This window comes from Pseudorca crassidens, chromosome 19 (genome assembly GCF_039906515.1).
Source record: "Pseudorca crassidens isolate mPseCra1 chromosome 19, mPseCra1.hap1, whole genome shotgun sequence".
Taxonomy (NCBI): domain Eukaryota; kingdom Metazoa; phylum Chordata; class Mammalia; order Artiodactyla; family Delphinidae; genus Pseudorca; species Pseudorca crassidens.
This window is the reverse complement of record NC_090314.1, coordinates 11,676,765-11,697,443: the sequence shown is the minus strand read 5'-3', so window position 1 is coordinate 11,697,443 and position 20,679 is coordinate 11,676,765. Positions and strand designations below refer to the sequence as shown.

General features: G+C 53.2%; 1 protein-coding gene across 4 annotated transcripts; it reads left to right on the top strand.

Moving 5' to 3' along the window:
- The first annotated feature begins 124 nt into the window (after positions 1-124).
- Positions 125-20,211, top strand: POLR2A (RNA polymerase II subunit A). Of its 4 annotated transcripts, XM_067716606.1 has the most exons (30): positions 241-363; positions 724-937; positions 5,927-6,059; positions 6,202-6,338; positions 6,432-6,605; positions 6,798-7,079; positions 7,392-7,553; positions 7,662-7,882; positions 8,484-8,616; positions 9,101-9,225; positions 9,317-9,527; positions 10,051-10,260; positions 10,343-10,511; positions 10,700-10,794; positions 10,936-11,139; positions 11,295-11,517; positions 11,964-12,147; positions 12,524-12,695; positions 12,789-12,894; positions 12,985-13,190; positions 14,828-15,052; positions 15,200-15,446; positions 15,736-15,836; positions 16,765-16,869; positions 16,964-17,146; positions 17,420-17,623; positions 17,813-17,999; positions 18,110-18,223; positions 18,375-18,524; positions 18,627-20,211. In XM_067716606.1, exons 2-30 carry the CDS (start codon positions 917-919, stop codon positions 19,781-19,783), a joined length of 5,841 nt encoding a protein of 1,946 aa, XP_067572707.1. In that variant the 5' UTR covers positions 241-363; positions 724-916; the 3' UTR covers positions 19,784-20,211. The 4 variants fall into 4 exon arrangements, with proteins under 4 accessions (XP_067572706.1, XP_067572707.1, XP_067572710.1 ...); XM_067716605.1 differs by lacking the exon at positions 724-937 and having other exon boundaries at positions 125-363; XM_067716609.1 differs by lacking the exons at positions 241-363; positions 724-937 and adding an exon at positions 454-681.
- Positions 20,212-20,679: the final 468 nt, after the last annotated feature.

The following is a 20,679-nucleotide window of genomic DNA, read 5'->3' as shown; positions in this document are numbered from 1 at the left end:
TCCTCCCCCAGAACCTTTTCCTTTCCCTTCCTCTTTTTATTTTCTTTTTGGGAGACGAAAAATCTCCGGAAAGGCGGAGGAGAGCTCCTTTCGCCCCTTTTCGTTTCCCCGCCTCTTTTCCTCCCCCACCTTTTCCTCCTCCGGCTTTTTCCTCCCAACTCGGGGAGGTCCTTCCCGGCGGCCGCCCCGACAGGGTCTGAGCGCCTAGGTGCAGGCGGCGCAGGCTTTTTGTAGTGAGGTTTGCGCCTGCGCAGCGCGCCTGCCTCCGCGATGCATGGGGGTGGCCCCCCCTCCGGGGACAGCGCATGCCCGCTGCGCACCATCAAGAGAGTGCAGTTCGGAGTCCTCAGTCCGGATGAACTGGTAAGCGGCTCTGCCCTCTCACTCCTCCTCCCGCCCGCGTGGCGGGCGGGGCTTGACGGCCGCCGCGGAAACTTGGCGCTTTTCCCTGCCCAAAGGAGGACAGGCGGGGAGGATGGGTCAGCGGCGCCAAGGCAGTGCAGAGTCCAGCCTCGCGGCCAACGAGAATTAAATTTTCCTAGGGGGTCAGCAAGCTTAGCTCTGTGTCCGAGCTGGGGGCCGGGCCGCAGGAGGGGCTGGAGGGTGAGAAGGAGGGCGAGAAGGTTGATTGGCTCCACACCGCAGATACCGACGTTAAGAGATACCACACCAATCTTTTGGGTGAGAAGCCGAGCCCCAGATTTTTTTCCTTCCCCTCTACAGTTATTAACTGAGCACCTGCTACGTGATAGACGTGACAGACGGCGGGGATGCAGAGCTGAAAAAGACAAAGACCCTGCCTTCTAGAGCACTTTCTTTGGGAAGGGTCAGGGGAGACAGACAATAAACACGAATAAATGAATGAACAAGATAATTCAGTTAAGGGCAAGTGCCTTGCAGAAAGTGAAATGGTGTAATGCGATGGAGAGTGACCGAGGTGAGGCTGCTTTAGATGGGGTGGTGTCAGGGTATGGGAAGGCCTGTTTGAGGAGGTGACATTACTCGAATGATGAGAAGCAGCCAGTCTCCTAGACCATAGATTCTAGGTCAGTAGCTTTTCAGGCAGAGGAAAGAGCAAGTGCAAAGTGCCTGAACGAGGGAATAACTTGGTGTGCCTCGGGGGCTGAAAGGTGGCCAGGGTGGCTGGGGTGTAGTGGGTGAGAAAGAGAGTATTAAACCATTCTTGGAGAAGCATGAGGTGGGGCAGTCCAGGTGGGACATTATAAATCATGGTAAGGAATCTGGATTTCGTTCTATTTTCAGTAGGAAGTCATTGGAGAATTATAAGCAGGAGAGTGATATCAAGTTTACATTTTAAAAAAATTACTGCTTTGATGGTCCTGTGAAGAACTGACTGCGGAGGAGAACTGAGAATGGAAGCAGGAAAGATGAGGGCGGAGGGAGAGCTGTTGGCCCTTTGGACGCCTTTGTGGAGCAAACTGGAGGAAGCCAGTGGGCTGGAGAGAATGGAATTGAATGGCTCTGTTTGTGGATGGAGACAAGTTTGCTAGAGGAGGAGGCTCAGCTGTAGGAAAGTTGTGTCAGGAGTTAGAACCTCCCGAACTCAGACCACACCGAATAAATTCCAGATGGGGTTGAGGTTGAAATCTAAAAAACAAAACTGTAAAACACTTGAAAAATGCAGAAGGCTTTTGGGGGCTGATACCAGGGGCAGAAACCCTTAACCTTCTCTAACCCAAGTCTTGATTTTACTTCATAGCTGGTCAGTACCTGAAAGGATTAGTTTTTCTCTTTCTTGTTTCCTCAGTAGAATGTAAATTTCACGAGTGACTTTGTATTCACTTCTTTCTCCAGCATCTCAAATAGTGCCTGGCACATAATAGGCATGTACTAAAAGTTACTTGAATTAAATGAGTGAAGGAAATAATTGTACAGGTACATAAAGATACATGTGGAAGCATTTTTATTTCAACATTGTGTGAAATTATAAATCACCTAAGTATTTATTAGTAAGGATTCTATTGAATAACTCAGGGTTTATTACAATAGAACAAGACCTTCCCAGTAGGTTAAACCCCCTGATCCCCTGTGCCCAAACTGCTGAGGCACCGCAGCAAACTCACAGGGGCCCAGTGAGAGATTTTAAATTTTTAAGAGAAGCACGGAAGCACAGCTGCGTTTGCCTGATGCCCTGGGAACTACTAGGTTGGGCAGTTCCCTTTCAGCATTAGGTGGCGCCAGAGCCCTTTTGATGACGTCATATCTTTGTGAAGCTGGGTTTTTAGCAGTTGCTAAATACTGGGCAAAAATCAGTGTAAAGCAAGAGATAAGAGTGGTGCTGGGGTGTGGATAAGGCCAAGGAGAGTTAGAGAATACTTTATAAAGAGGTGACATTTGAACTGGGTCTTAAAAATGAATAGAAGTTTGCTGGAAAGGCGGGCAGGGGAAGAAAAGGAATTTTGAGGAATCTCTTGTGGCTGGAGCATAAATGTTGAGGACGGGGGACCTTGGGTGTCTAACCTGTTATCACGTGGGCAGTGAGAACCAGTGTTTGGATGAAGGATTGGGGGCTAAAGTAGTTTGTGTATAATTCAAAGTATAACTTATGGTAGAGGGTTAGTCCAGAACATTCCAGGACAGCCCCTGGTCCAGTTTCAGTGCCCAGAAGCAGAGGGAGTCCTTAGAAGGTGGCTGGCTTGGTGAGCATGGACTTGGAGCAGAGGGGAGTGAAATGCTTTGAGTGTTGTTCTCCTTAGGCCTCTCTAGTGACTCTTCTGGCTGCCAGATTCAGGTCTGCGCCTGCTCTTGTGTGTTTCATTCAAGGTGAGCAAACCCCCTCTTTGTGCTTCTCATCAGACACGATGCAGCTGATGGGGTTCCAGCTTTGTGAATTTAGTCACCACAGGCCTGTCTCCCTGAGATTTCATCAGGTCATCTTGATGAGCGTGGTGGAAGTTCGTAACCTCTTAGCCTTGCACCTGTAGACCATTTTGGTTTCTACCCAGCAGTGACTAATTAGATCCATTATGAGACGATTATTGGTTCGACTGTAAGGGAACAACCTTCTATCTCTTTTCAAGTTCTTTTTTTTTCTTTTTATCGAGGTCTTCGAGGGCGCTTCCCTGCAGTGGAGGGTCCTAAGGCAGTTTAGTTCAGTTTAACAAACAATTATTGAGAGCCATCGGGTCCAGGGTGATAGGGGAATGCTACCTGCCTGAGAGATGCTTATAATCTATGGGGAAGACAAACCCCAGTGGGTCATTTCATTGCATTATGAGATTTGCAGTGATGGAGGGATTATGGAAGCACAGAGTGGGGCTCACCAGTCTGGCTCGTGAGGCTGTGGAAAGGCTTCTTGGAAGAAGCAGTGCCTGAGCTGAGTCTTCAGATAGCAGTTTGTCTTGTGGGGAGGGCATCCCAAGCAGAGATACAAAGACCCCAAGTAGTGGAGCACATATGCTGGGTAATAGGGGGGCTGCTGGGGAGTCAGCTACTGATGTGGAGGAAGAAAGGAAGGTGGAAACGTCATAAAACTCTTTGTAAGCCATCCTGCTGAATTTGGATATCATTCTGAGAACAAGAGGGTATGAAGATTAGATTTCCAAATTAGAAAGAGCACCCTGATCATAGTATGGCTGGGTAGGAGAGAAGGGCTGGTGACCCACGGAACGCTTGGATACATACTACAAAGGACAGGCCTGAGCTAGGGCAGTGGGCGTAGGGATGGAGAAAAGGGGCAAGATTTAAGAACTGTTTGTTCAGGAGGTAAAATAACCTGTACATGGGCTTCCCTGGTGGTGCAGTGGTTGGGAGTCCGCCTGCCGATGCAGGGGACGCGGGCTCGTGCCCCGGTCCAGGAGGATCCCACATGCCGCGGAGCGGCTGGGCCCGTGAGCCATGGCCGCTGAGCCTGCGCGTCCGGAGCCTGTGCTCTGCAACGGGAGAGGCCACGACAGGCCCGCGTACCGCAAAAAATAACCTGTATTTGGTGAATGATTGGATAATAACAGCTGTCATATATTGAACACCTATTCCATCTTGGGTTTCAGCAGGTTAATTAAATCCTTAATGGTTATATAGATGATAAGTGTTAGAACTAGAATTGCAAATTAGAGGTCTCTGACTCCAGGCCATGCTTGTTCCACTGCTTTATGACTGTGGGTAAGGAAGGGTAAGTGTTGGTTTCTGACTTGAGTTCCACTACCTTAGATGGGGACTAAAGGAAAAGGAGAGATTTTTGTGGAGAAGGGAGTTTGCTTTTAGACATGTTGGATTTGATTTATCAGGGGGATATCTACAGGGGGTTCAGTAGGTGGTTTAGTATGTTAATCCGAAGTCCAGAAGAAAGGTGAGGCCTGGAGGGTAGAGATTTGTTGTGAGTAAATAGTGAGAATCATGGCATAGCATTTGGGTGTGATGAGAAGTGTGGATGCGCTAAAACCTTGGGGGAGTGGCAGTGTTTAAGGAGCAGACCAAGGCACCCCTTCCCCTTTGGAGCCGTAAGTTTGTTTTCTCTGTCTGTGAGTCTGTTTCTGTTTTGTAAATAAGTTCATTTGTATCATGTTTTAGATTCCACATGTAAGTGATGTCATATGATACTTGTCTTTGACTTCACTTAGTATCATAATCCCTAGGTTCATCCATGTTGCTGCAAATGGCATTATTTCACTCTATTTTGTGGCTGAGTGGTATTCTGTTGTATGTATGTACCACATCTCCTTTATCCATTCATCTGTCAATGGGCATTTAGGTTGCTTCCACGTCCTGGCTATTGTAAATAGTGCTGCTTCAAATCCTGGAGTTGAAGTAATTGTTTCTGCTGCAGTATAGTAGAATGGGATGAGCATGTGTTTGGGATCGCAGCGGGGTGGGTTTGACGTCTGCAGGCTCCTTGAGATTGAGGCCTTGGGCAGTCACTTTACACAGCCTCAGGTTTCTCATGTCTAAGAGACAGGAATTCACTCCTAGACGGTTAGTGGTTAGGGTAAGAGGAACAGGTACGTTTGGTACCTGGCATGAAGTTGACACTCAGATAGAAGCTTTTATTAAATTCTTCTAAGGTCTTCTCTCTGGAAGTTTAGCGGACCAAAGCTTAACTAATTTTAAAGTTCTTGGTTTTCAGTGTGTGAAAAGATGCCAAAGGTTTCCTTGAACAACCTTTAGCTCAGAGCAGAAATCTCTTCTCCAAGTTGTACCTACTTCTGAGCCCGTCCTTCCCTCCCTTTCCTCCACTGAATTGGTCCCACTGAGTCCTGGCTCCACCTTGCCCAGGATTCCGGCCCTTGGCTCTGCCTCCATCTCTTGAGGCTCCAGGGTTCACTTCTGCTCCAGATAATTTTCAACAACCTCTGCTCTAGCGCCCCCCTCTCCTGTTCTGTCCTAAAATATCTGAACATGGAAGGGTTCAGGTTGACCCAGGCCCTTGAGAAGGAGGAGGTGACAAGGATGGGGGCAAAGAGTGCCTAACTTTAGGAGCATGTCTTGGGCAGAGCACTTGGGCTGTCATGATGAGGGTGCCTTACAGGGAGGTTCTGGCCTTGATTTCAGCTTTGGGAAAGAAACAAGGCATTGAATTTTTCCCTCTTGAAACAACTTTTATTTCTTTTGCTGTTAAATTCTGTAGATGACAGTGACCTAGAATTCAACCCAGTAGGATATCCAGGGTTCAAGTCCTAGAGGTAGGTGACGTGTACGGAGCCCAGAGTTGACCACACACTAGTCTGAACGCCCCCTCCCGCTCAGACAGTGACTGGAACGAGCTTTTGACTTGCGATACTTGACTTTGGCATTTCCACAGTCAGATATCACACACGCTGACCCCCATTTCCCTCGCTTCAGGCTAAACCTGCTTAGTTCTTCTGTAAGTAGTTTGGGGTTTTTAAAGGCCTTAGTACAGAGCTCCTCAGCCACGAAGTCTGGAAACTAGGAATTCTATTTAGTTGTTATTGGCCTTTCTTTGCTGCAGAAACGAATGTCTGTGACAGAGGGCGGCATCAAATACCCAGAGACCACCGAGGGAGGCCGCCCCAAGCTTGGGGGGCTGATGGATCCGAGGCAGGGGGTGATTGAGAGGACTGGCCGCTGCCAAACCTGTGCAGGTGAGCGCTGGGGGCCGGCACAGGACCCTAGAGGGAGGGAGAGGCTTGTCCTTACAGAAAGCCAGGACTGGGGGTGGACACCTGCAAACCTGGTCTCTGAGGTGAGTGCTGGGAGGAAAGTGTTGTATGTGTGTTCCCACAGGAAACATGACAGAGTGTCCTGGCCACTTTGGCCACATTGAGCTGGCCAAACCTGTGTTCCATGTCGGCTTCCTGGTCAAGACAATGAAAGTTTTGCGCTGCGTCTGCTTCTTCTGCTCCAAATTGCTTGTGGACTCTGTGAGTGGGAGATGGGCTCTGGCTTGGGGAAGGGGTTGCTGGGGGGTGGGCAGGGGAGCAGCCCCAACTGACCCCTCTCTGCTCTGTCCACAGAACAACCCAAAGATCAAGGACATTTTGGCTAAGTCCAAGGGGCAGCCCAAGAAGCGGCTCACACACGTCTATGACCTCTGCAAGGGCAAAAACATCTGCGAGGGCGGGGAGGAGATGGACAACAAGTTCGGTGTGGAGCAGCCTGAGGGCGATGAGGATTTGACCAAAGAAAAGGTAGCCGGGGCTGCCCAGACTCTTGGGAGGGGGTGAGGGCTGGTCCCAGAGGCCCGGAGGGAAGAAGATGGGGAGGCAGTGGAAGCAGCAGGAGCCCGAAGGTCACAGAAGAGCGGGAGGGGCGGCCCGGCCAGGTGTTGGGGGAGAAGGCCCGGCCTCTGCGCTCTGATGGCCCCTCTGTCTCCTTGGAAGGGCCACGGCGGCTGTGGGCGGTACCAGCCCCGGATCCGGCGCTCCGGCCTGGAGCTGTACGCAGAGTGGAAGCACGTCAACGAGGACTCTCAGGAGAAGAAGATCCTGCTGAGTCCTGAGCGGGTGCACGAGATCTTCAAACGCATCTCAGATGAGGAGTGCTTCGTCCTGGGCATGGAGCCTCGCTACGCCCGGCCCGAGTGGATGATTGTCACTGTGCTGCCCGTGCCCCCGCTCTCCGTGCGGCCTGCTGTTGTGATGCAGGGCTCTGCCCGCAACCAGGTCAGCGCCTGCAGGGCCCTGCCGCTCAGCTAGGCCAGGTGTCCGCACGGAGGGAGGCCGGTGGCGGGGACGAAGGCATGCGAGGGTGACGGACAGGTCACCTGGGCCTGAAGGTACCCTGCCGCTTGCTGGCTATGTGAGCCCCTTAAGGAGGTTAGAGCTCACAAAGGTGCTTGTGGATCTGTGAACCGAGAGCCCAGAGCTGCTTCCCAGGGTGGTGTGAAGGGAGGGTGAGAGGCACCGCGTGCTGGCACATGCAGACTGAGCGCTCAGGGTTGGCTGGATTGTGATGCTTCTGACTTCCTGCCTCAGGATGACCTGACACACAAACTGGCCGACATCGTGAAGATCAACAATCAGCTTCGGCGCAACGAGCAGAACGGCGCGGCCGCGCATGTCATCGCTGAGGACGTGAAGCTCCTCCAGTTCCACGTGGCCACCATGGTGGACAACGAGCTGCCTGGCTTGCCTCGTGTGAGTGGACAGGCTCCCTGTGCCCTACGCCTGGAGGAAAGGGGAGGGTGCCCGGCTGGGGGCCGGTGCTGACTGCGGGGGTGCCCCCCACCCTGCGTTTCCTCACAGGCCATGCAGAAGTCTGGGCGTCCCCTCAAGTCCCTGAAGCAGCGGTTGAAGGGCAAGGAAGGCCGTGTGCGCGGGAACCTGATGGGCAAGCGGGTGGACTTCTCGGCCCGCACTGTCATCACCCCCGACCCCAACCTCTCCATTGACCAGGTTGGCGTGCCTCGCTCCATTGCCGCCAATATGACCTTTGCGGAGATCGTCACCCCCTTCAACATTGACAGGTGTGCTCAGTTCAGAAGCCCTGCCTGGAGGGGTCGGGGAGGGTGGGGGGAATGGGCTCGGAGCAAGAAGGAGAGAGTGTTGAACTTTATTATTATTATCATCATTATGTTTTTTTAACTTTATTTTTGGCTGTGTTGGGTCTTCGTTGCTGCATGCAGGCTTTCTCTAGTTGCGACGAGCGGGGGCTTCTCTTCATTGCGGCGCGCGGGCTTCTCATTGCGGTGGCTCCTCTTGTTGCGGGAGCACGGGCTCTGGGTGTGCGGGCTTTCTCTAGTTGCAGCATGCAGGCTCAGTAGTTGCGGTACGCGGGCCCTAGAGCACGTGGGCTTCAGTAGTTGTGGCACACGGGCTCTAGGGCACACGGGCTCAGTAATTGTGGCGCACGGGCCTAGTTGCTTCACGGCATGTGGGATCTTCCCAGACCAGGGATCAAACCCATGTCCCCTGCATTGGCAGGCGGATTCTTAACCACTGTACCACCAGGGAAGTCCCAAGTGTCGAAGTTTAGAAGTTTGGGTTGTCACTTGGGGCTTTGGGGTGAGGGTGGCAACAAGGGATTTTTGGGAAGCATTTTGTTCATTGCATCCCTTTCCTTCCTAGACTTCAGGAACTAGTGCGCAGGGGGAACAGCCAGTACCCAGGGGCCAAGTACATCATCCGGGACAACGGTGATCGCATTGACCTGCGTTTCCACCCCAAACCCAGTGACCTTCACCTGCAGACTGGCTATAAGGCATGTGTAATAGGCCAGGGCCTCTCTTACCTGAGCAGGAAGCTTTTTGGACTGGGGGCCAGCTGGAGTGGGCCGTCTGAGGCTGTCCTGTTCATTAGAATCCAAGCTTAAGAGACTCCTGCTGTCCTAGGCAAGCCTGTAGCTGCCAGCCCCTGGCATTCAAGGTGGGGGTCACGTAAACCCACGGGCAGCAAGAGGGACACAGGGCAGAAAGAGATCCGGGGGGAACAGAGCAGAAGGCTTCACGTTCAGAGTCTCTCGCGGTCTTTCCCAGCTGAGTTCCCTGAGGTTTGGGGACTACGTCTTCGTTTTCTCTGATAGCCTGGAATCTAGCCCAGGGCCTGGCCCAAAGCTGGTGGTTGATAAGCGTTTCAAGTGAAATAACACCACAGTGTCCTCTGTTTCAAAGCATCTTAGGTCTCCTATCACTTCATTCTTAGCATACCTCCTTCACTGAGGTTTTTCCCACACCTCACCTCCTTAGGTGGAACGGCACATGTGCGATGGGGACATTGTTATCTTCAACCGGCAGCCAACTTTGCATAAAATGTCCATGATGGGACATCGGGTTCGCATCCTGCCCTGGTCTACTTTTCGCTTGAATCTTAGGTCAGTCCGTCGGCTGGGGCTGGGCTGGGCTGGGCTGCTCCCTGGGTCTCACTGCGGCATCTTTCCAACTCACTTTCCTCTTTGACTACAGTGTGACAACTCCGTACAATGCCGATTTTGATGGGGATGAGATGAACTTGCACCTGCCACAGTCCCTGGAGACACGGGCTGAGATCCAGGAGCTCGCCATGGTGCCACGCATGATTGTCACCCCCCAGAGCAATCGCCCGGTTATGGGCATTGTGCAGGACACGCTGACCGCAGTGCGCAAATTCACCAAGAGGGACGTTTTCCTGGAGCGGGTGTGTGGTCCCTGGCTGGGGGAAACCTGGCCTGGGTGGGCAGGGGCCCAGCACAGCAAGGATGGGGGGAGGAGCAGTGACTTATGCCCTGACTTGCTCTGCACTGACCTGTATGTGAGACAGCAGAAGGAAAGGGAGTGAGCAAAGATCGAGGCCAAAAACGGTGTATGGCTTTAGCTCCCCATTTAATTCCTCAAAATGTCATGTAATTTTAGGTATCACCTGGAAAGTAAAGGCGAAGAGAGAAATAAGACTTTGTTGAAGTTCTGTTTATTTCTTTTTTACTTTCTCTTTGTTTCCTAATTATTAAAAGTAATTTGTACTTACTGTTAAAAGAAAAAGCAATCCCAAAGTCTCACTATCACAGTTAAGTTTTTAGTAAAAGTTTGGAAAACACTTTTCTTGCCATCCCTTTGCCTTCAAAGTCTGGCTTTCCCCTTGGGGCAATGAGGCCTCCCCTGACATTCCCAAGAGGTGAGACCTCCAGTTCTGACTTCTTGTCTTTCTTGCTCTTTTTCTCCAGGGGGAGGTGATGAACCTCCTGATGTTCCTGTCCACGTGGGACGGCAAGGTCCCACAGCCAGCCATCCTGAAGCCCCGGCCCCTGTGGACAGGGAAGCAGATCTTCTCCCTCATCATACCCGGCCACATCAACTGTATCCGCACCCACAGCACCCATCCCGATGATGAGGATAGTGGTCCTTACAAGCACATCTCTCCTGGGGACACCAAGGTAGGGCCTGGCTTCTGGTTGTGTGGGGAAGGGCTTTGGACATGGAAGCCACAGCAGGGGCTGTGAATGGTGCTCTCTGCAGGTGGTGGTGGAGAACGGGGAGCTGATCATGGGCATCCTGTGTAAGAAGTCTTTGGGCACATCAGCTGGCTCCCTGGTCCACATCTCTTACCTAGAGATGGGTCATGACATCACCCGCCTCTTCTACTCCAACATTCAGACTGTCATTAACAACTGGCTCCTCATTGAGGGTAAGCCTAGGGGCTCTACCACATCCTCTGTAAATCCTGTGTCCATCTCACTTCTTACTGCTCTTCTTCCATCCCTTTCTCTTCCCCCCCTTGGATTTGGTGTCCCTCCATCTACTCTCTTGGCTGTGATTCCATCCCATGTTTCTTGGGAGTCCAAAGGTGTTGCTGATGCTTCTCTTTATTTCTAGGTCATACCATTGGCATTGGGGACTCCATTGCTGATTCTAAGACTTACCAAGACATTCAGAACACTATTAAGAAGGCCAAGCAGGATGTAATAGAGGTAAAGGGAAGGCTGGGCAAAGACTGAATAAGAGGCTCTCAGTGGCTTTGAACTGAGTGAAGGGGACATTGGGATTGGAGAGACGGGGACCAGAAGACACTGACGTCTCCCTGAGAACGCAGCCTGCTCCTGTGCACCCAGGTCATTGAGAAGGCGCATAACAACGAGCTGGAGCCCACCCCGGGGAACACTTTGCGGCAGACCTTTGAGAACCAGGTGAACCGCATTCTCAACGATGCCCGAGACAAGACTGGCTCCTCTGCCCAGAAATCCCTGTCTGAATACAACAACTTTAAGTCAATGGTGGTGTCCGGGGCTAAAGGTTCCAAGATCAACATCTCCCAGGTGGGGAGCCTTGTCTTTCCAGAACTGGGGCCACACTGAAGGTGGGGAGGAGGAGGGAAGGGGTGTGCTGCTGGGGGGGTTGGGGGAAAAGTATGGGGAACACTTATTCTCAAGGCAGAGGGAGTTGGATGCACCACACCTTTTCTGTTCCCCAGGTCATTGCTGTCGTCGGGCAGCAGAACGTGGAGGGCAAGCGGATCCCGTTTGGGTTCAAGCACCGGACTCTGCCTCACTTCATCAAAGATGACTATGGGCCTGAGAGCCGTGGCTTCGTGGAGAACTCCTACCTGGCCGGCCTCACGCCCACCGAGTTCTTCTTCCATGCCATGGGGGGTCGTGAGGGGCTCATCGACACAGCTGTCAAGACTGCTGAGACTGGTGAGGACTTTGGATCCAGGGCCCTTCCACGGGCTGGTCCCAGAGAGGACCGCAGGCAGAGAAGCCCCTGGGGAGTTTGAGCGGGGTTCTCAGGCTAAAGTCTTCTATCCCCAGAGAAGTAATTTTGACCTTTGTGGAAAGAATAGAGACTAAAGATCAAGAGTTAGGCAAATACTCTTGTTCTGGTTGCCATGCAGCATTCCATGATGCAGGGCTAGAGCCTCAGGGTCTCTGCTCCTGACCTGTCACATGGACGGTGTTTCCTAGGGGTCTCTACTGGACCCTGGGTCCGTCTGGTGGTGGGCATGGCTTTCATTGAGAGGCCTTGGGGATGAGAGGCTACTAGCTGGCTCTCCTGAGGACCAGAGTGGCCAGCAGGTCTTGTCCTGAGACAGGGAGGCTCCTCTTCTTGCTCTAGGTCCCTCAGTTGATTCCCTGCCCCTCAGGATACATCCAGCGGCGGCTGATCAAATCCATGGAGTCGGTGATGGTGAAGTATGACGCCACCGTGCGAAACTCCATCAATCAGGTGGTACAGCTGCGCTATGGTGAAGACGGCCTGGCGGGCGAGAGCGTTGAGTTCCAGAACCTGGCTACCCTCAAGCCTTCCAACAAGGCTTTCGAGAAGAAGTGAGAAGGCGGCAGGCGGGTGGTTCTTGCCCCTGGGCTCACGGCCAGAGTGGTAGGGGTTCTCCTCCCCCCGCACAGTGAGATCATCTGGACCGTGTCCTGCAGTGGACCTTATACCGCCCCTTCCCCACCCATCTGGCAGCAGCTGCAAGATGGGAGAGGACAGATGGAGACCAGATTTGAGACCCGCCCCCACTTTGTACAGAGGGGTGAGCGTAAGCTCAGGTGCCATTGCACATCCTTGGGTCTGGATCTTTTGTTTCCCCACCCAAGATTATTCACAGCCCTGTTCCTGTGGGCTGCAGACCTCAGGAGCCTCACACTGTTCCTTGATCAGGGCCCTCCTGCCCCTTGACTCCACCCCTGTCACCTGCAGGTTCCGCTTTGATTATACCAATGAGAGGGCCCTGCGGCGCACCCTGCAGGAGGATGTGGTGAAGGACGTGCTGAGCAATGCACACATTCAGAATGAGCTGGAGCGAGAATTTGAGCGGATGCGTGAGGACAGGGAGGTGCTCAGGGTCATCTTCCCAACTGGTGACAGCAAGGTGTGTGTGGGTGGGAAGGGCTGGGCTGGAGAAGTGCTGGCCCTGCATGGCTGGCCCTGACTTGGGGTCCTGCCTCCGTCCCTCCTGCCTCAGGTTGTCCTCCCCTGTAACCTGCTGCGCATGATCTGGAACGCTCAGAAGATCTTCCACATCAACCCTCGCCTTCCCTCTGACCTGCACCCCATCAAGGTGGTAGAGGGTGAGTACCTGCTTCAGGACCACCAGGCCAGGCAGGCTCTGCTAGCAGCGTCCTGGTCTACAACCTCTTCATCCCTCGTTTGGCCCTTAGGTGTCAAGGAGCTGAGCAAGAAGCTGGTGATTGTGAATGGGGACGACCCACTGAGCCGGCAGGCCCAGGAGAACGCCACCCTGCTCTTCAACATCCACCTGCGGTCCACGCTGTGCTCCCGCCGCATGGCCGAGGAGTTTCGGCTCAGCGGAGAGGCCTTCGACTGGCTGCTCGGAGAGATCGAGTCCAAGTTCAACCAAGCCATTGTGAGTATTGTACTCCTCACCCCAGCCTTGGTCCTCTGCTCTGATCTATTGATTTCTCTGGGCTCTGAGAACAGCCCACCTCTGCCCATAACTGCATAATAATAGATCTCATTCATTGAGACACTGCTGTGAACCAAGTCCTGTCTTGGAGGCTTTATACCTTTATTCCTTAGCAGTCCTAAGAAGACCCTAGTAGGGGGGAGGGGCTGTTAGTCCCATGTTGCAGAGACAAAAAGTGAACCTTGAAGAGGCAAACACATGAAAAGATGCTCAGTATCAGTAGCCGTCAGGGGAATGTAGTTCAAAACCACGATGAGATACCACTTCATGCTCCCTAGGGTGACTAGAAAAAAACAAGTGTTGGCGAGGACGTAGAGAAATTGGAGCTCTCATACACTGCTGCTGGGAATGTTGCAACTGCTTTGGAGAACAGTCTGGCCGTTTCTCAAAAGTTTAAACATAGAGTTACCATATGACCCAGCAATTTCACTCCTAGGAATATGCCCAAGAGAATTGGAAGCACACATCCACACAAAAACCCATACACAGATGTTCGGAGCAGTATTTTTCATAATAGCCAAGCAGTGGAAACAACCGAAATGTTCATCCGTTGATGAAGGATGAACAAGATAAGGGAATATTATGCTGTGGTAAAAAGTAATGAGCTGTCAAACCATAAAAAGACAGTGATCAACTTTAAAATAGTATTACTAAGTAAAGAAGCCAGTCTGAAAAGGCTACATACTGTATGATTCCAATTAAAAGATTAAATTTTGGGGACTTCCATGGCGGTCCAGTGGTTAAGACTTCGCACTTCACTGCAGGGGGTGTGGGTTCGATCCCTGGTCAGGAGCTAAGATCCTACATGCCTTGTGGCCAGAAACCAAAATGTAAAACAAAAGCAATATTGTAACAAATTCAAAAAAGACTTTAAAAATGGTCCATGTCAAAAAAAAATCTTTAAAAAAAAAAAAGATTAAATTTTATGGTATGTGATTATATCTCAATTAAAATAATGCATTGCGGGGGACTTCGCTGGTGGCTCAGTTGTTAAGAATCCGGCTGCCAACGCAGGGGTCACGGGTGCGAGCTCTGGTGCAGGAAGATCCCACATGGCACAGAGCAACTAAGCCCGTGCGCCACAACTACTGAAGCCCGCGCACCTAGAGCCCATGCTCCGCAACGAGAGAAGCCACCGCAGTGAGAAGCCCGCGCACCGCAACGAAGAGTTGCCCCCGCTCACTGTAACTAGAGAAAGCCCATGTGCAGCAACAAAGACCCAACACAGCCAAAAATAAATAATTTTTAAAAATTTATTAAAAAAAAATGCATTGGGGAGCTTCCCACTTAGAAGACTATCAGCAAATGAATATTTGCCCTGTGACTCTAGCACACAGCACTTTTAGAAATGTGGGGTTTAGATGACATAGTCCCTATTCCTGGGTGTGCAGCACATCTGGCACTGAATGGCGGGTGTAGATTGAAATGCCGTCTGAGGAAGGGGATGATCAAATAAGACTGATTTGTTTAAATCTCTGCCTTTTCTAAACACCTCTGCCCAGCCCTGACATGTCTCACTCTCACTCACCAGTGGGGAGGGATTTGCTCTTCTGAGGCCAGCTCTTCTTACTCCCCAGGCCCATCCTGGGGAAATGGTGGGAGCTCTGGCTGCACAGTCCCTTGGAGAACCTGCCACCCAGATGACTCTGAACACCTTCCACTATGCTGGTGTGTCCGCCAAGAATGTGACACTGGGTGTGCCCCGACTTAAGGAGCTCATCAACATTTCCAAGAAGCCAAAGACCCCCTCACTTACTGTCTTCCTGCTGGGCCAGTCTGCTCGAGATGCTGAGAGAGCCAAGGTGCGGCTTAGGGTAACGGGCTTCCTGGCAGGAGGAGGAGGGGACTCCTTCCCTTAAGTAAAGGGTTTGGCAGTCCCTCTGCAGGTGGCTTTGAAGAGGCCTTTGGAGCCACCCAAATGCCTGTCACGAATCCCTTTTTTTCCCCAGGATATTCTGTGCCGCCTGGAACATACAACGCTGAGGAAGGTGACTGCCAACACGGCCATCTACTATGACCCCAACCCCCAGAGCACGGTGGTGGCAGAGGATCAGGAGTGGGTGAATGTCTACTATGAGATGCCTGACTTTGATGTGGCCCGAATCTCCCCCTGGCTTTTGCGGGTGGAGCTGGACCGGAAGCACATGACTGATCGGAAGCTGACCATGGAGCAGATTGCCGAGAAGATCAATGCTGGTGAGGCTGGGGGTCCTGCCTAGGCCCCTGCCCGCCCTGTCCTGTCCCTGTGCTCGTCCCAGACAAGGCGCCCACACCCACCACCTTCCACTCACTGGTTCTGCTCCTCCAGGACACCCCTTCTCCACGTCCCATCTGCACTGCTTTTTCCTTCTCATTGTTTCCCCTCCCTCTTTCTAGAAAGGCTCTGTGGGAAGGAGGGGAAAGCCAAAAGAGAGCCCATATGGGGAGAGCTGCGGACGAGCCGTGAGCAGAAGCAGTCCTGCAGCTGCAGTTCTCATTTTCCCAGGTTTCGGTGATGACTTGAATTGCATCTTTAACGATGATAATGCAGAGAAGCTGGTGCTCCGTATCCGCATCATGAACAGTGATGAAAACAAGATGCAAGAGGTAAACGGGACCCAAGCAGAAATTTATACGTCAGACATAAAAAGCCGATATATCTGGTTCCTGACCAAAGACATTAAAATGAAAGCAGCATTGAGTGCCAGTCACACCACCTAAAGTAGAGATGGGGGGAGGGTGGGTAGCAACGATCTGTAAGAAACGTGAACAGCAGCCATATAGATAAAACAGGCGGTGTTGGGGAATTCTCTGGCCGTCCACTGGTTAGGATTCCGCGCTTTCACTGCCTAAGGTGTAGGTTCAATCCCTGGTCGCGGAACTAAGATCCAGCAAGCTGCGGGGTGCGGCCAAAAAAAAAGCCCCAAAACAGAGGGTGTTGATTTGGTGGTGTCCCCATAGCCCGGTCACTTGGCTCTCTCCTCCCTGCGGCTCCTGTGTGAGGGCAGGTCGGATAGTAGGAATTGCTGTGTCCTAGGGAAAGTGGTGTGACAGCGGGTGAAACAAGACCCAGGAACATGTTTGACCAGTGATTTCACTCCTGGGCACGGCTCCTAAAAAATTGTTCAGCAGATGTGGATACCTTAATAATACAAACTCAGAACTTACTGTTGAACTGGGGGAGAGTAAATAAGAATGTGTGGATACGCGTCCATTAGACATCACACGTCAAGGCGTTAGTGGGCGGGCGAATGCTCGGTGAGTGCCAGGACGAGAGCAGAGGTGCTGTGCGCTTTGTTACAGCGCTTGGAGCACGCACAAGAGTGGGAATCGTGTTAAGGTGGTGGAGTGCAGTTGCCTTTTCTGAGGGTTTTTTTTTAAAATACCATCGTAAAAACATGATAGAAAGTAACCTCACTGGAACTGAAGAGAGCAGGTCTGGGCCACACCTGGCTCTCCAGGTCAGGCTGTGGTTTGGGGTGAGGGCGGGGACAGACCTGAGAATCCTAGGAGGGCTGACTCACTCTTGTTGCAGGAAGAAGAGGTGGTGGACAAGATGGATGACGACGTCTTCCTGCGCTGCATCGAGTCCAACATGCTGACAGATATGACCCTGCAGGGCATCGAGCAGATCAGCAAGGTCAGCCGTTCCGTCCCTGCAGCCCATCCAGCCCCTCTTCCCTCCCTCCCCATCCCCACCCGTCCAGCCTGAGCTCGCTCTGCCCCCACCGCAGGTGTACATGCACTTGCCGCAGACGGACAACAAGAAGAAGATCATCATCACAGAGGACGGGGAGTTCAAGGCCTTGCAGGAGTGGATCCTGGAGACGGATGGCGTGAGCCTCATGCGGGTGCTGAGCGAGAAGGACGTGGACCCTGTGCGCACCACGTCCAACGACATCGTGGAGATCTTCACGGTGAGCCCCTCAGAGCCTTCTTCCCTGGTCCCTCTGGCTCAAGGCCCCCTCCGTAGGTCTCAGGCAGTGGTTGGGGTCCGTGCTCTCCCCTCAAGAGAGGGGTTGGTCAGGTGGTTTTATGCCTGAATCCACTTTTGCGTCTGGGCTTCACTGACTCCTGACTGTCCCTCTGTGGATCTGGGTGGTGGTGGCAGCAGGAGGAGAGCAGTTACTCGGTCTTGACCCTTCCCCACCCTTGACCCCCCACCCGCACCCCTGCAATCCCCATGCCAGGTGCTGGGCATAGAAGCCGTGCGGAAGGCCCTGGAGCGGGAGCTGTACCACGTCATCTCCTTCGATGGTTCCTACGTCAATTACCGGCACTTGGCTCTCCTGTGTGATACCATGACCTGTCGTGGCCACTTGATGGCCATCACCCGACACGGAGTCAACCGCCAGGATACCGGACCTCTCATGAAGTGCTCCTTTGAGGAAACGGTAATGGCAGAAGTTCTGAGCGGGTGGAAGGAGAGAGAGCAGGGAGGAGGGATTGCTGTGGGAAGAGGGCATCTTCCACTGTGTGTGATGGGCCTCGGTGCGGTTCCATGGCTGGGTGGGTGGCTGTAAGACAGTGGTGGGACATAGGGGGGCGGGGTCTGACGGCACGCCCCCTCTTCCGAGGTTTAGGTGGATGTGCTTATGGAAGCAGCTGCACATGGAGAGAGCGACCCCATGAAGGGGGTGTCTGAGAACATCATGCTGGGCCAGCTGGCTCCAGCCGGCACTGGCTGTTTTGACCTCCTGCTCGATGCAGAGAAGTGCAAGTATGGCATGGAGATCCCCACCAACATCCCCGGCTTGGGGGCTGCCGGACGTGAGTACGAGGGGCTACGAGCAGGAGGTGGGGCGGTGGGGAGGCTGCACGTGGGCGCGGCGGCCAGTCCCGGGGCTGTTCGTTGTGGGTCACTGTGCGCCTCTCTGCAGCCACCGGCATGTTCTTCGGCTCGGCCCCCAGTCCCATGGGAGGAATTTCTCCAGCCATGACACCCTGGAACCAGGGCGCAACCCCAGCCTACGGTGCCTGGTCCCCCAGTGTTGGTGAGTAGCCAGCCAGGAAGACAGCCCTCTGCGTGGTTCAGAGGGCAGGTGGGCTGGGCTCACGAGGGGTCCCCATGTGGAGATGCTGGGGGCTCTGGGAGTGTGTTGGGCTCCAGCTCTGGTTTTAACTAACGTTTCTCTCATTTCGCAGGGAGCGGGATGACCCCGGGGGCAGCAGGCTTCTCTCCCAGTGCTGCTTCAGATGCCAGTGGCTTCAGCCCTGGTTACTCCCCGGCCTGGTCTCCCACGCCGGGTTCCCCGGGCTCCCCTGGCCCCTCAAGCCCGTATATTCCCTCACCAGGTGAGTTGTCCTTGTCTGTCAAGGCCAAGTTCATTTCCTCCTTGATCTTCCTTCTGGGTGAGTCTCTCCATCGCTTAATGCCTTTCTGCTTCCCTCCCACAGGGGGTGCCATGTCTCCCAGCTACTCCCCGACGTCGCCTGCCTACGAGCCCCGCTCCCCTGGGGGCTACACGCCCCAGAGTCCCTCTTACTCCCCCACTTCACCCTCCTACTCCCCTACGTCTCCATCCTATTCTCCAACCAGCCCCAACTACAGCCCCACGTCGCCCAGCTACTCCCCGACCTCGCCCAGCTACTCCCCGACCTCGCCCAGCTACTCCCCGACCTCACCCAGCTACTCCCCGACCTCGCCCAGCTACTCCCCGACCTCACCCAGCTACTCGCCCACTTCCCCAAGCTACTCGCCCACATCACCCAGCTACTCGCCAACCTCTCCCAGCTATTCGCCCACCTCTCCCAGTTACTCGCCAACTTCACCCAGCTACTCGCCCACCTCACCTAGCTACTCTCCGACATCTCCAAGCTATTCGCCGACGTCACCAAGCTACTCACCAACTTCCCCAAGTTACTCGCCCACCAGCCCTAACTATTCTCCAACCAGTCCCAATTACACCCCGACGTCACCCAGCTATAGCCCAACATCCCCCAGCTACTCACCTACTAGTCCCAACTACACACCAACGAGCCCCAACTACAGCCCAACCTCTCCAAGCTACTCTCCGACCTCACCCAGCTACTCCCCGACCTCACCAAGCTACTCCCCTTCGAGTCCAAGATACACACCACAGTCTCCCACCTATACCCCGAGCTCACCCAGCTACAGCCCCAGCTCGCCCAGCTACAGCCCGACTTCACCGAAGTACACCCCAACCAGTCCTTCCTACAGCCCCAGCTCACCGGAGTACACCCCGACCTCTCCCAAGTACTCACCTACCAGCCCGAAATATTCGCCCACCTCCCCCAAGTACTCTCCGACCAGCCCCACCTACTCGCCCACCACTCCAAAATACTCGCCGACGTCTCCTACTTACTCACCAACCTCTCCGGTCTACACCCCAACCTCCCCCAAGTACTCACCCACCAGCCCCACCTACTCGCCCACCTCCCCCAAGTACTCACCCACCAGCCCCACCTACTCGCCCACTTCCCCCAAAGGCTCGACCTACTCGCCCACCTCCCCTGGCTACTCGCCCACCAGCCCCACCTATAGCCTCACCAGCCCAGCCATCAGTCCCGATGACAGTGATGAGGAGAACTGAGGGCGCGCAGTGCGCAGTGGCAGCCGGCTAGGGGAAGAGCGGCTTCAGGGTGTTGTGCAGTCCCCCCTCCCCTGGGGGGCGCGGGCCCCGGTCCAGCTCCCTTGTACATAGCTCCTTGTGACAAAGTTCCCTGTTGAGGTTCTGGTCCCATTTCTGCCGGGGCTTTTGTCTTGTTCTCCACTTGTGCCGTCTCAGAACCCACTCACCTGCAGTGGTGTTCTTCTCGCCCTACCTACCCGAGGCCTGTCCCCAAATCCAGGATCCTCCTTGCCTATGGCTTGATTCGGGAGGTAAAGGGTATTTTAATTTTTGGGGGGTAGTTCCTGCTCTGGGTCGTCACATCTGATTCTCCGGAAGAACAAAGTGAAAGCTGCCTTTTGTTTGTTACTTTTTGAATTTGAAATAAAGTTTACTAATTTTGACCAGAAGTGTGGTTGTTGAGTGCTTTATTAGGAGGCAAGAATACCCAGGTCCCTACTCCCTGCCTGGGCTGCTGTTCCATTTGTCATGTTTTAGCTGATCCCTGCTACTGGGGCAGGGGCAGGGGCAGGAAAACGAGCACAGACAGTACATTCACGGAACAAACGCCTACTTCGTGCCAGGCTTTGCTCTGTCCCGGCTTTGTGGTTGAACAGATAGATACAGGCCTTGTCCTGCACTAAAGCAATATTGACATAACATCTTTTTTAACCAATTTTACTGATTATCATAATATGTAATTTAGAAAAGTACAGAAAGGTACAGTACAGAAGCAGAAAAATTATTGCCCTTAACACCACCACCAGGAGGCATGTTTTCTTTGGGTATTTTTCCTACCTGTTTCTCAGGTCACTTCTAATCAGTCTTTGTTTTGGCCTCAAACCAACAATGAGAAGATTATGGTTACTAGGATATGT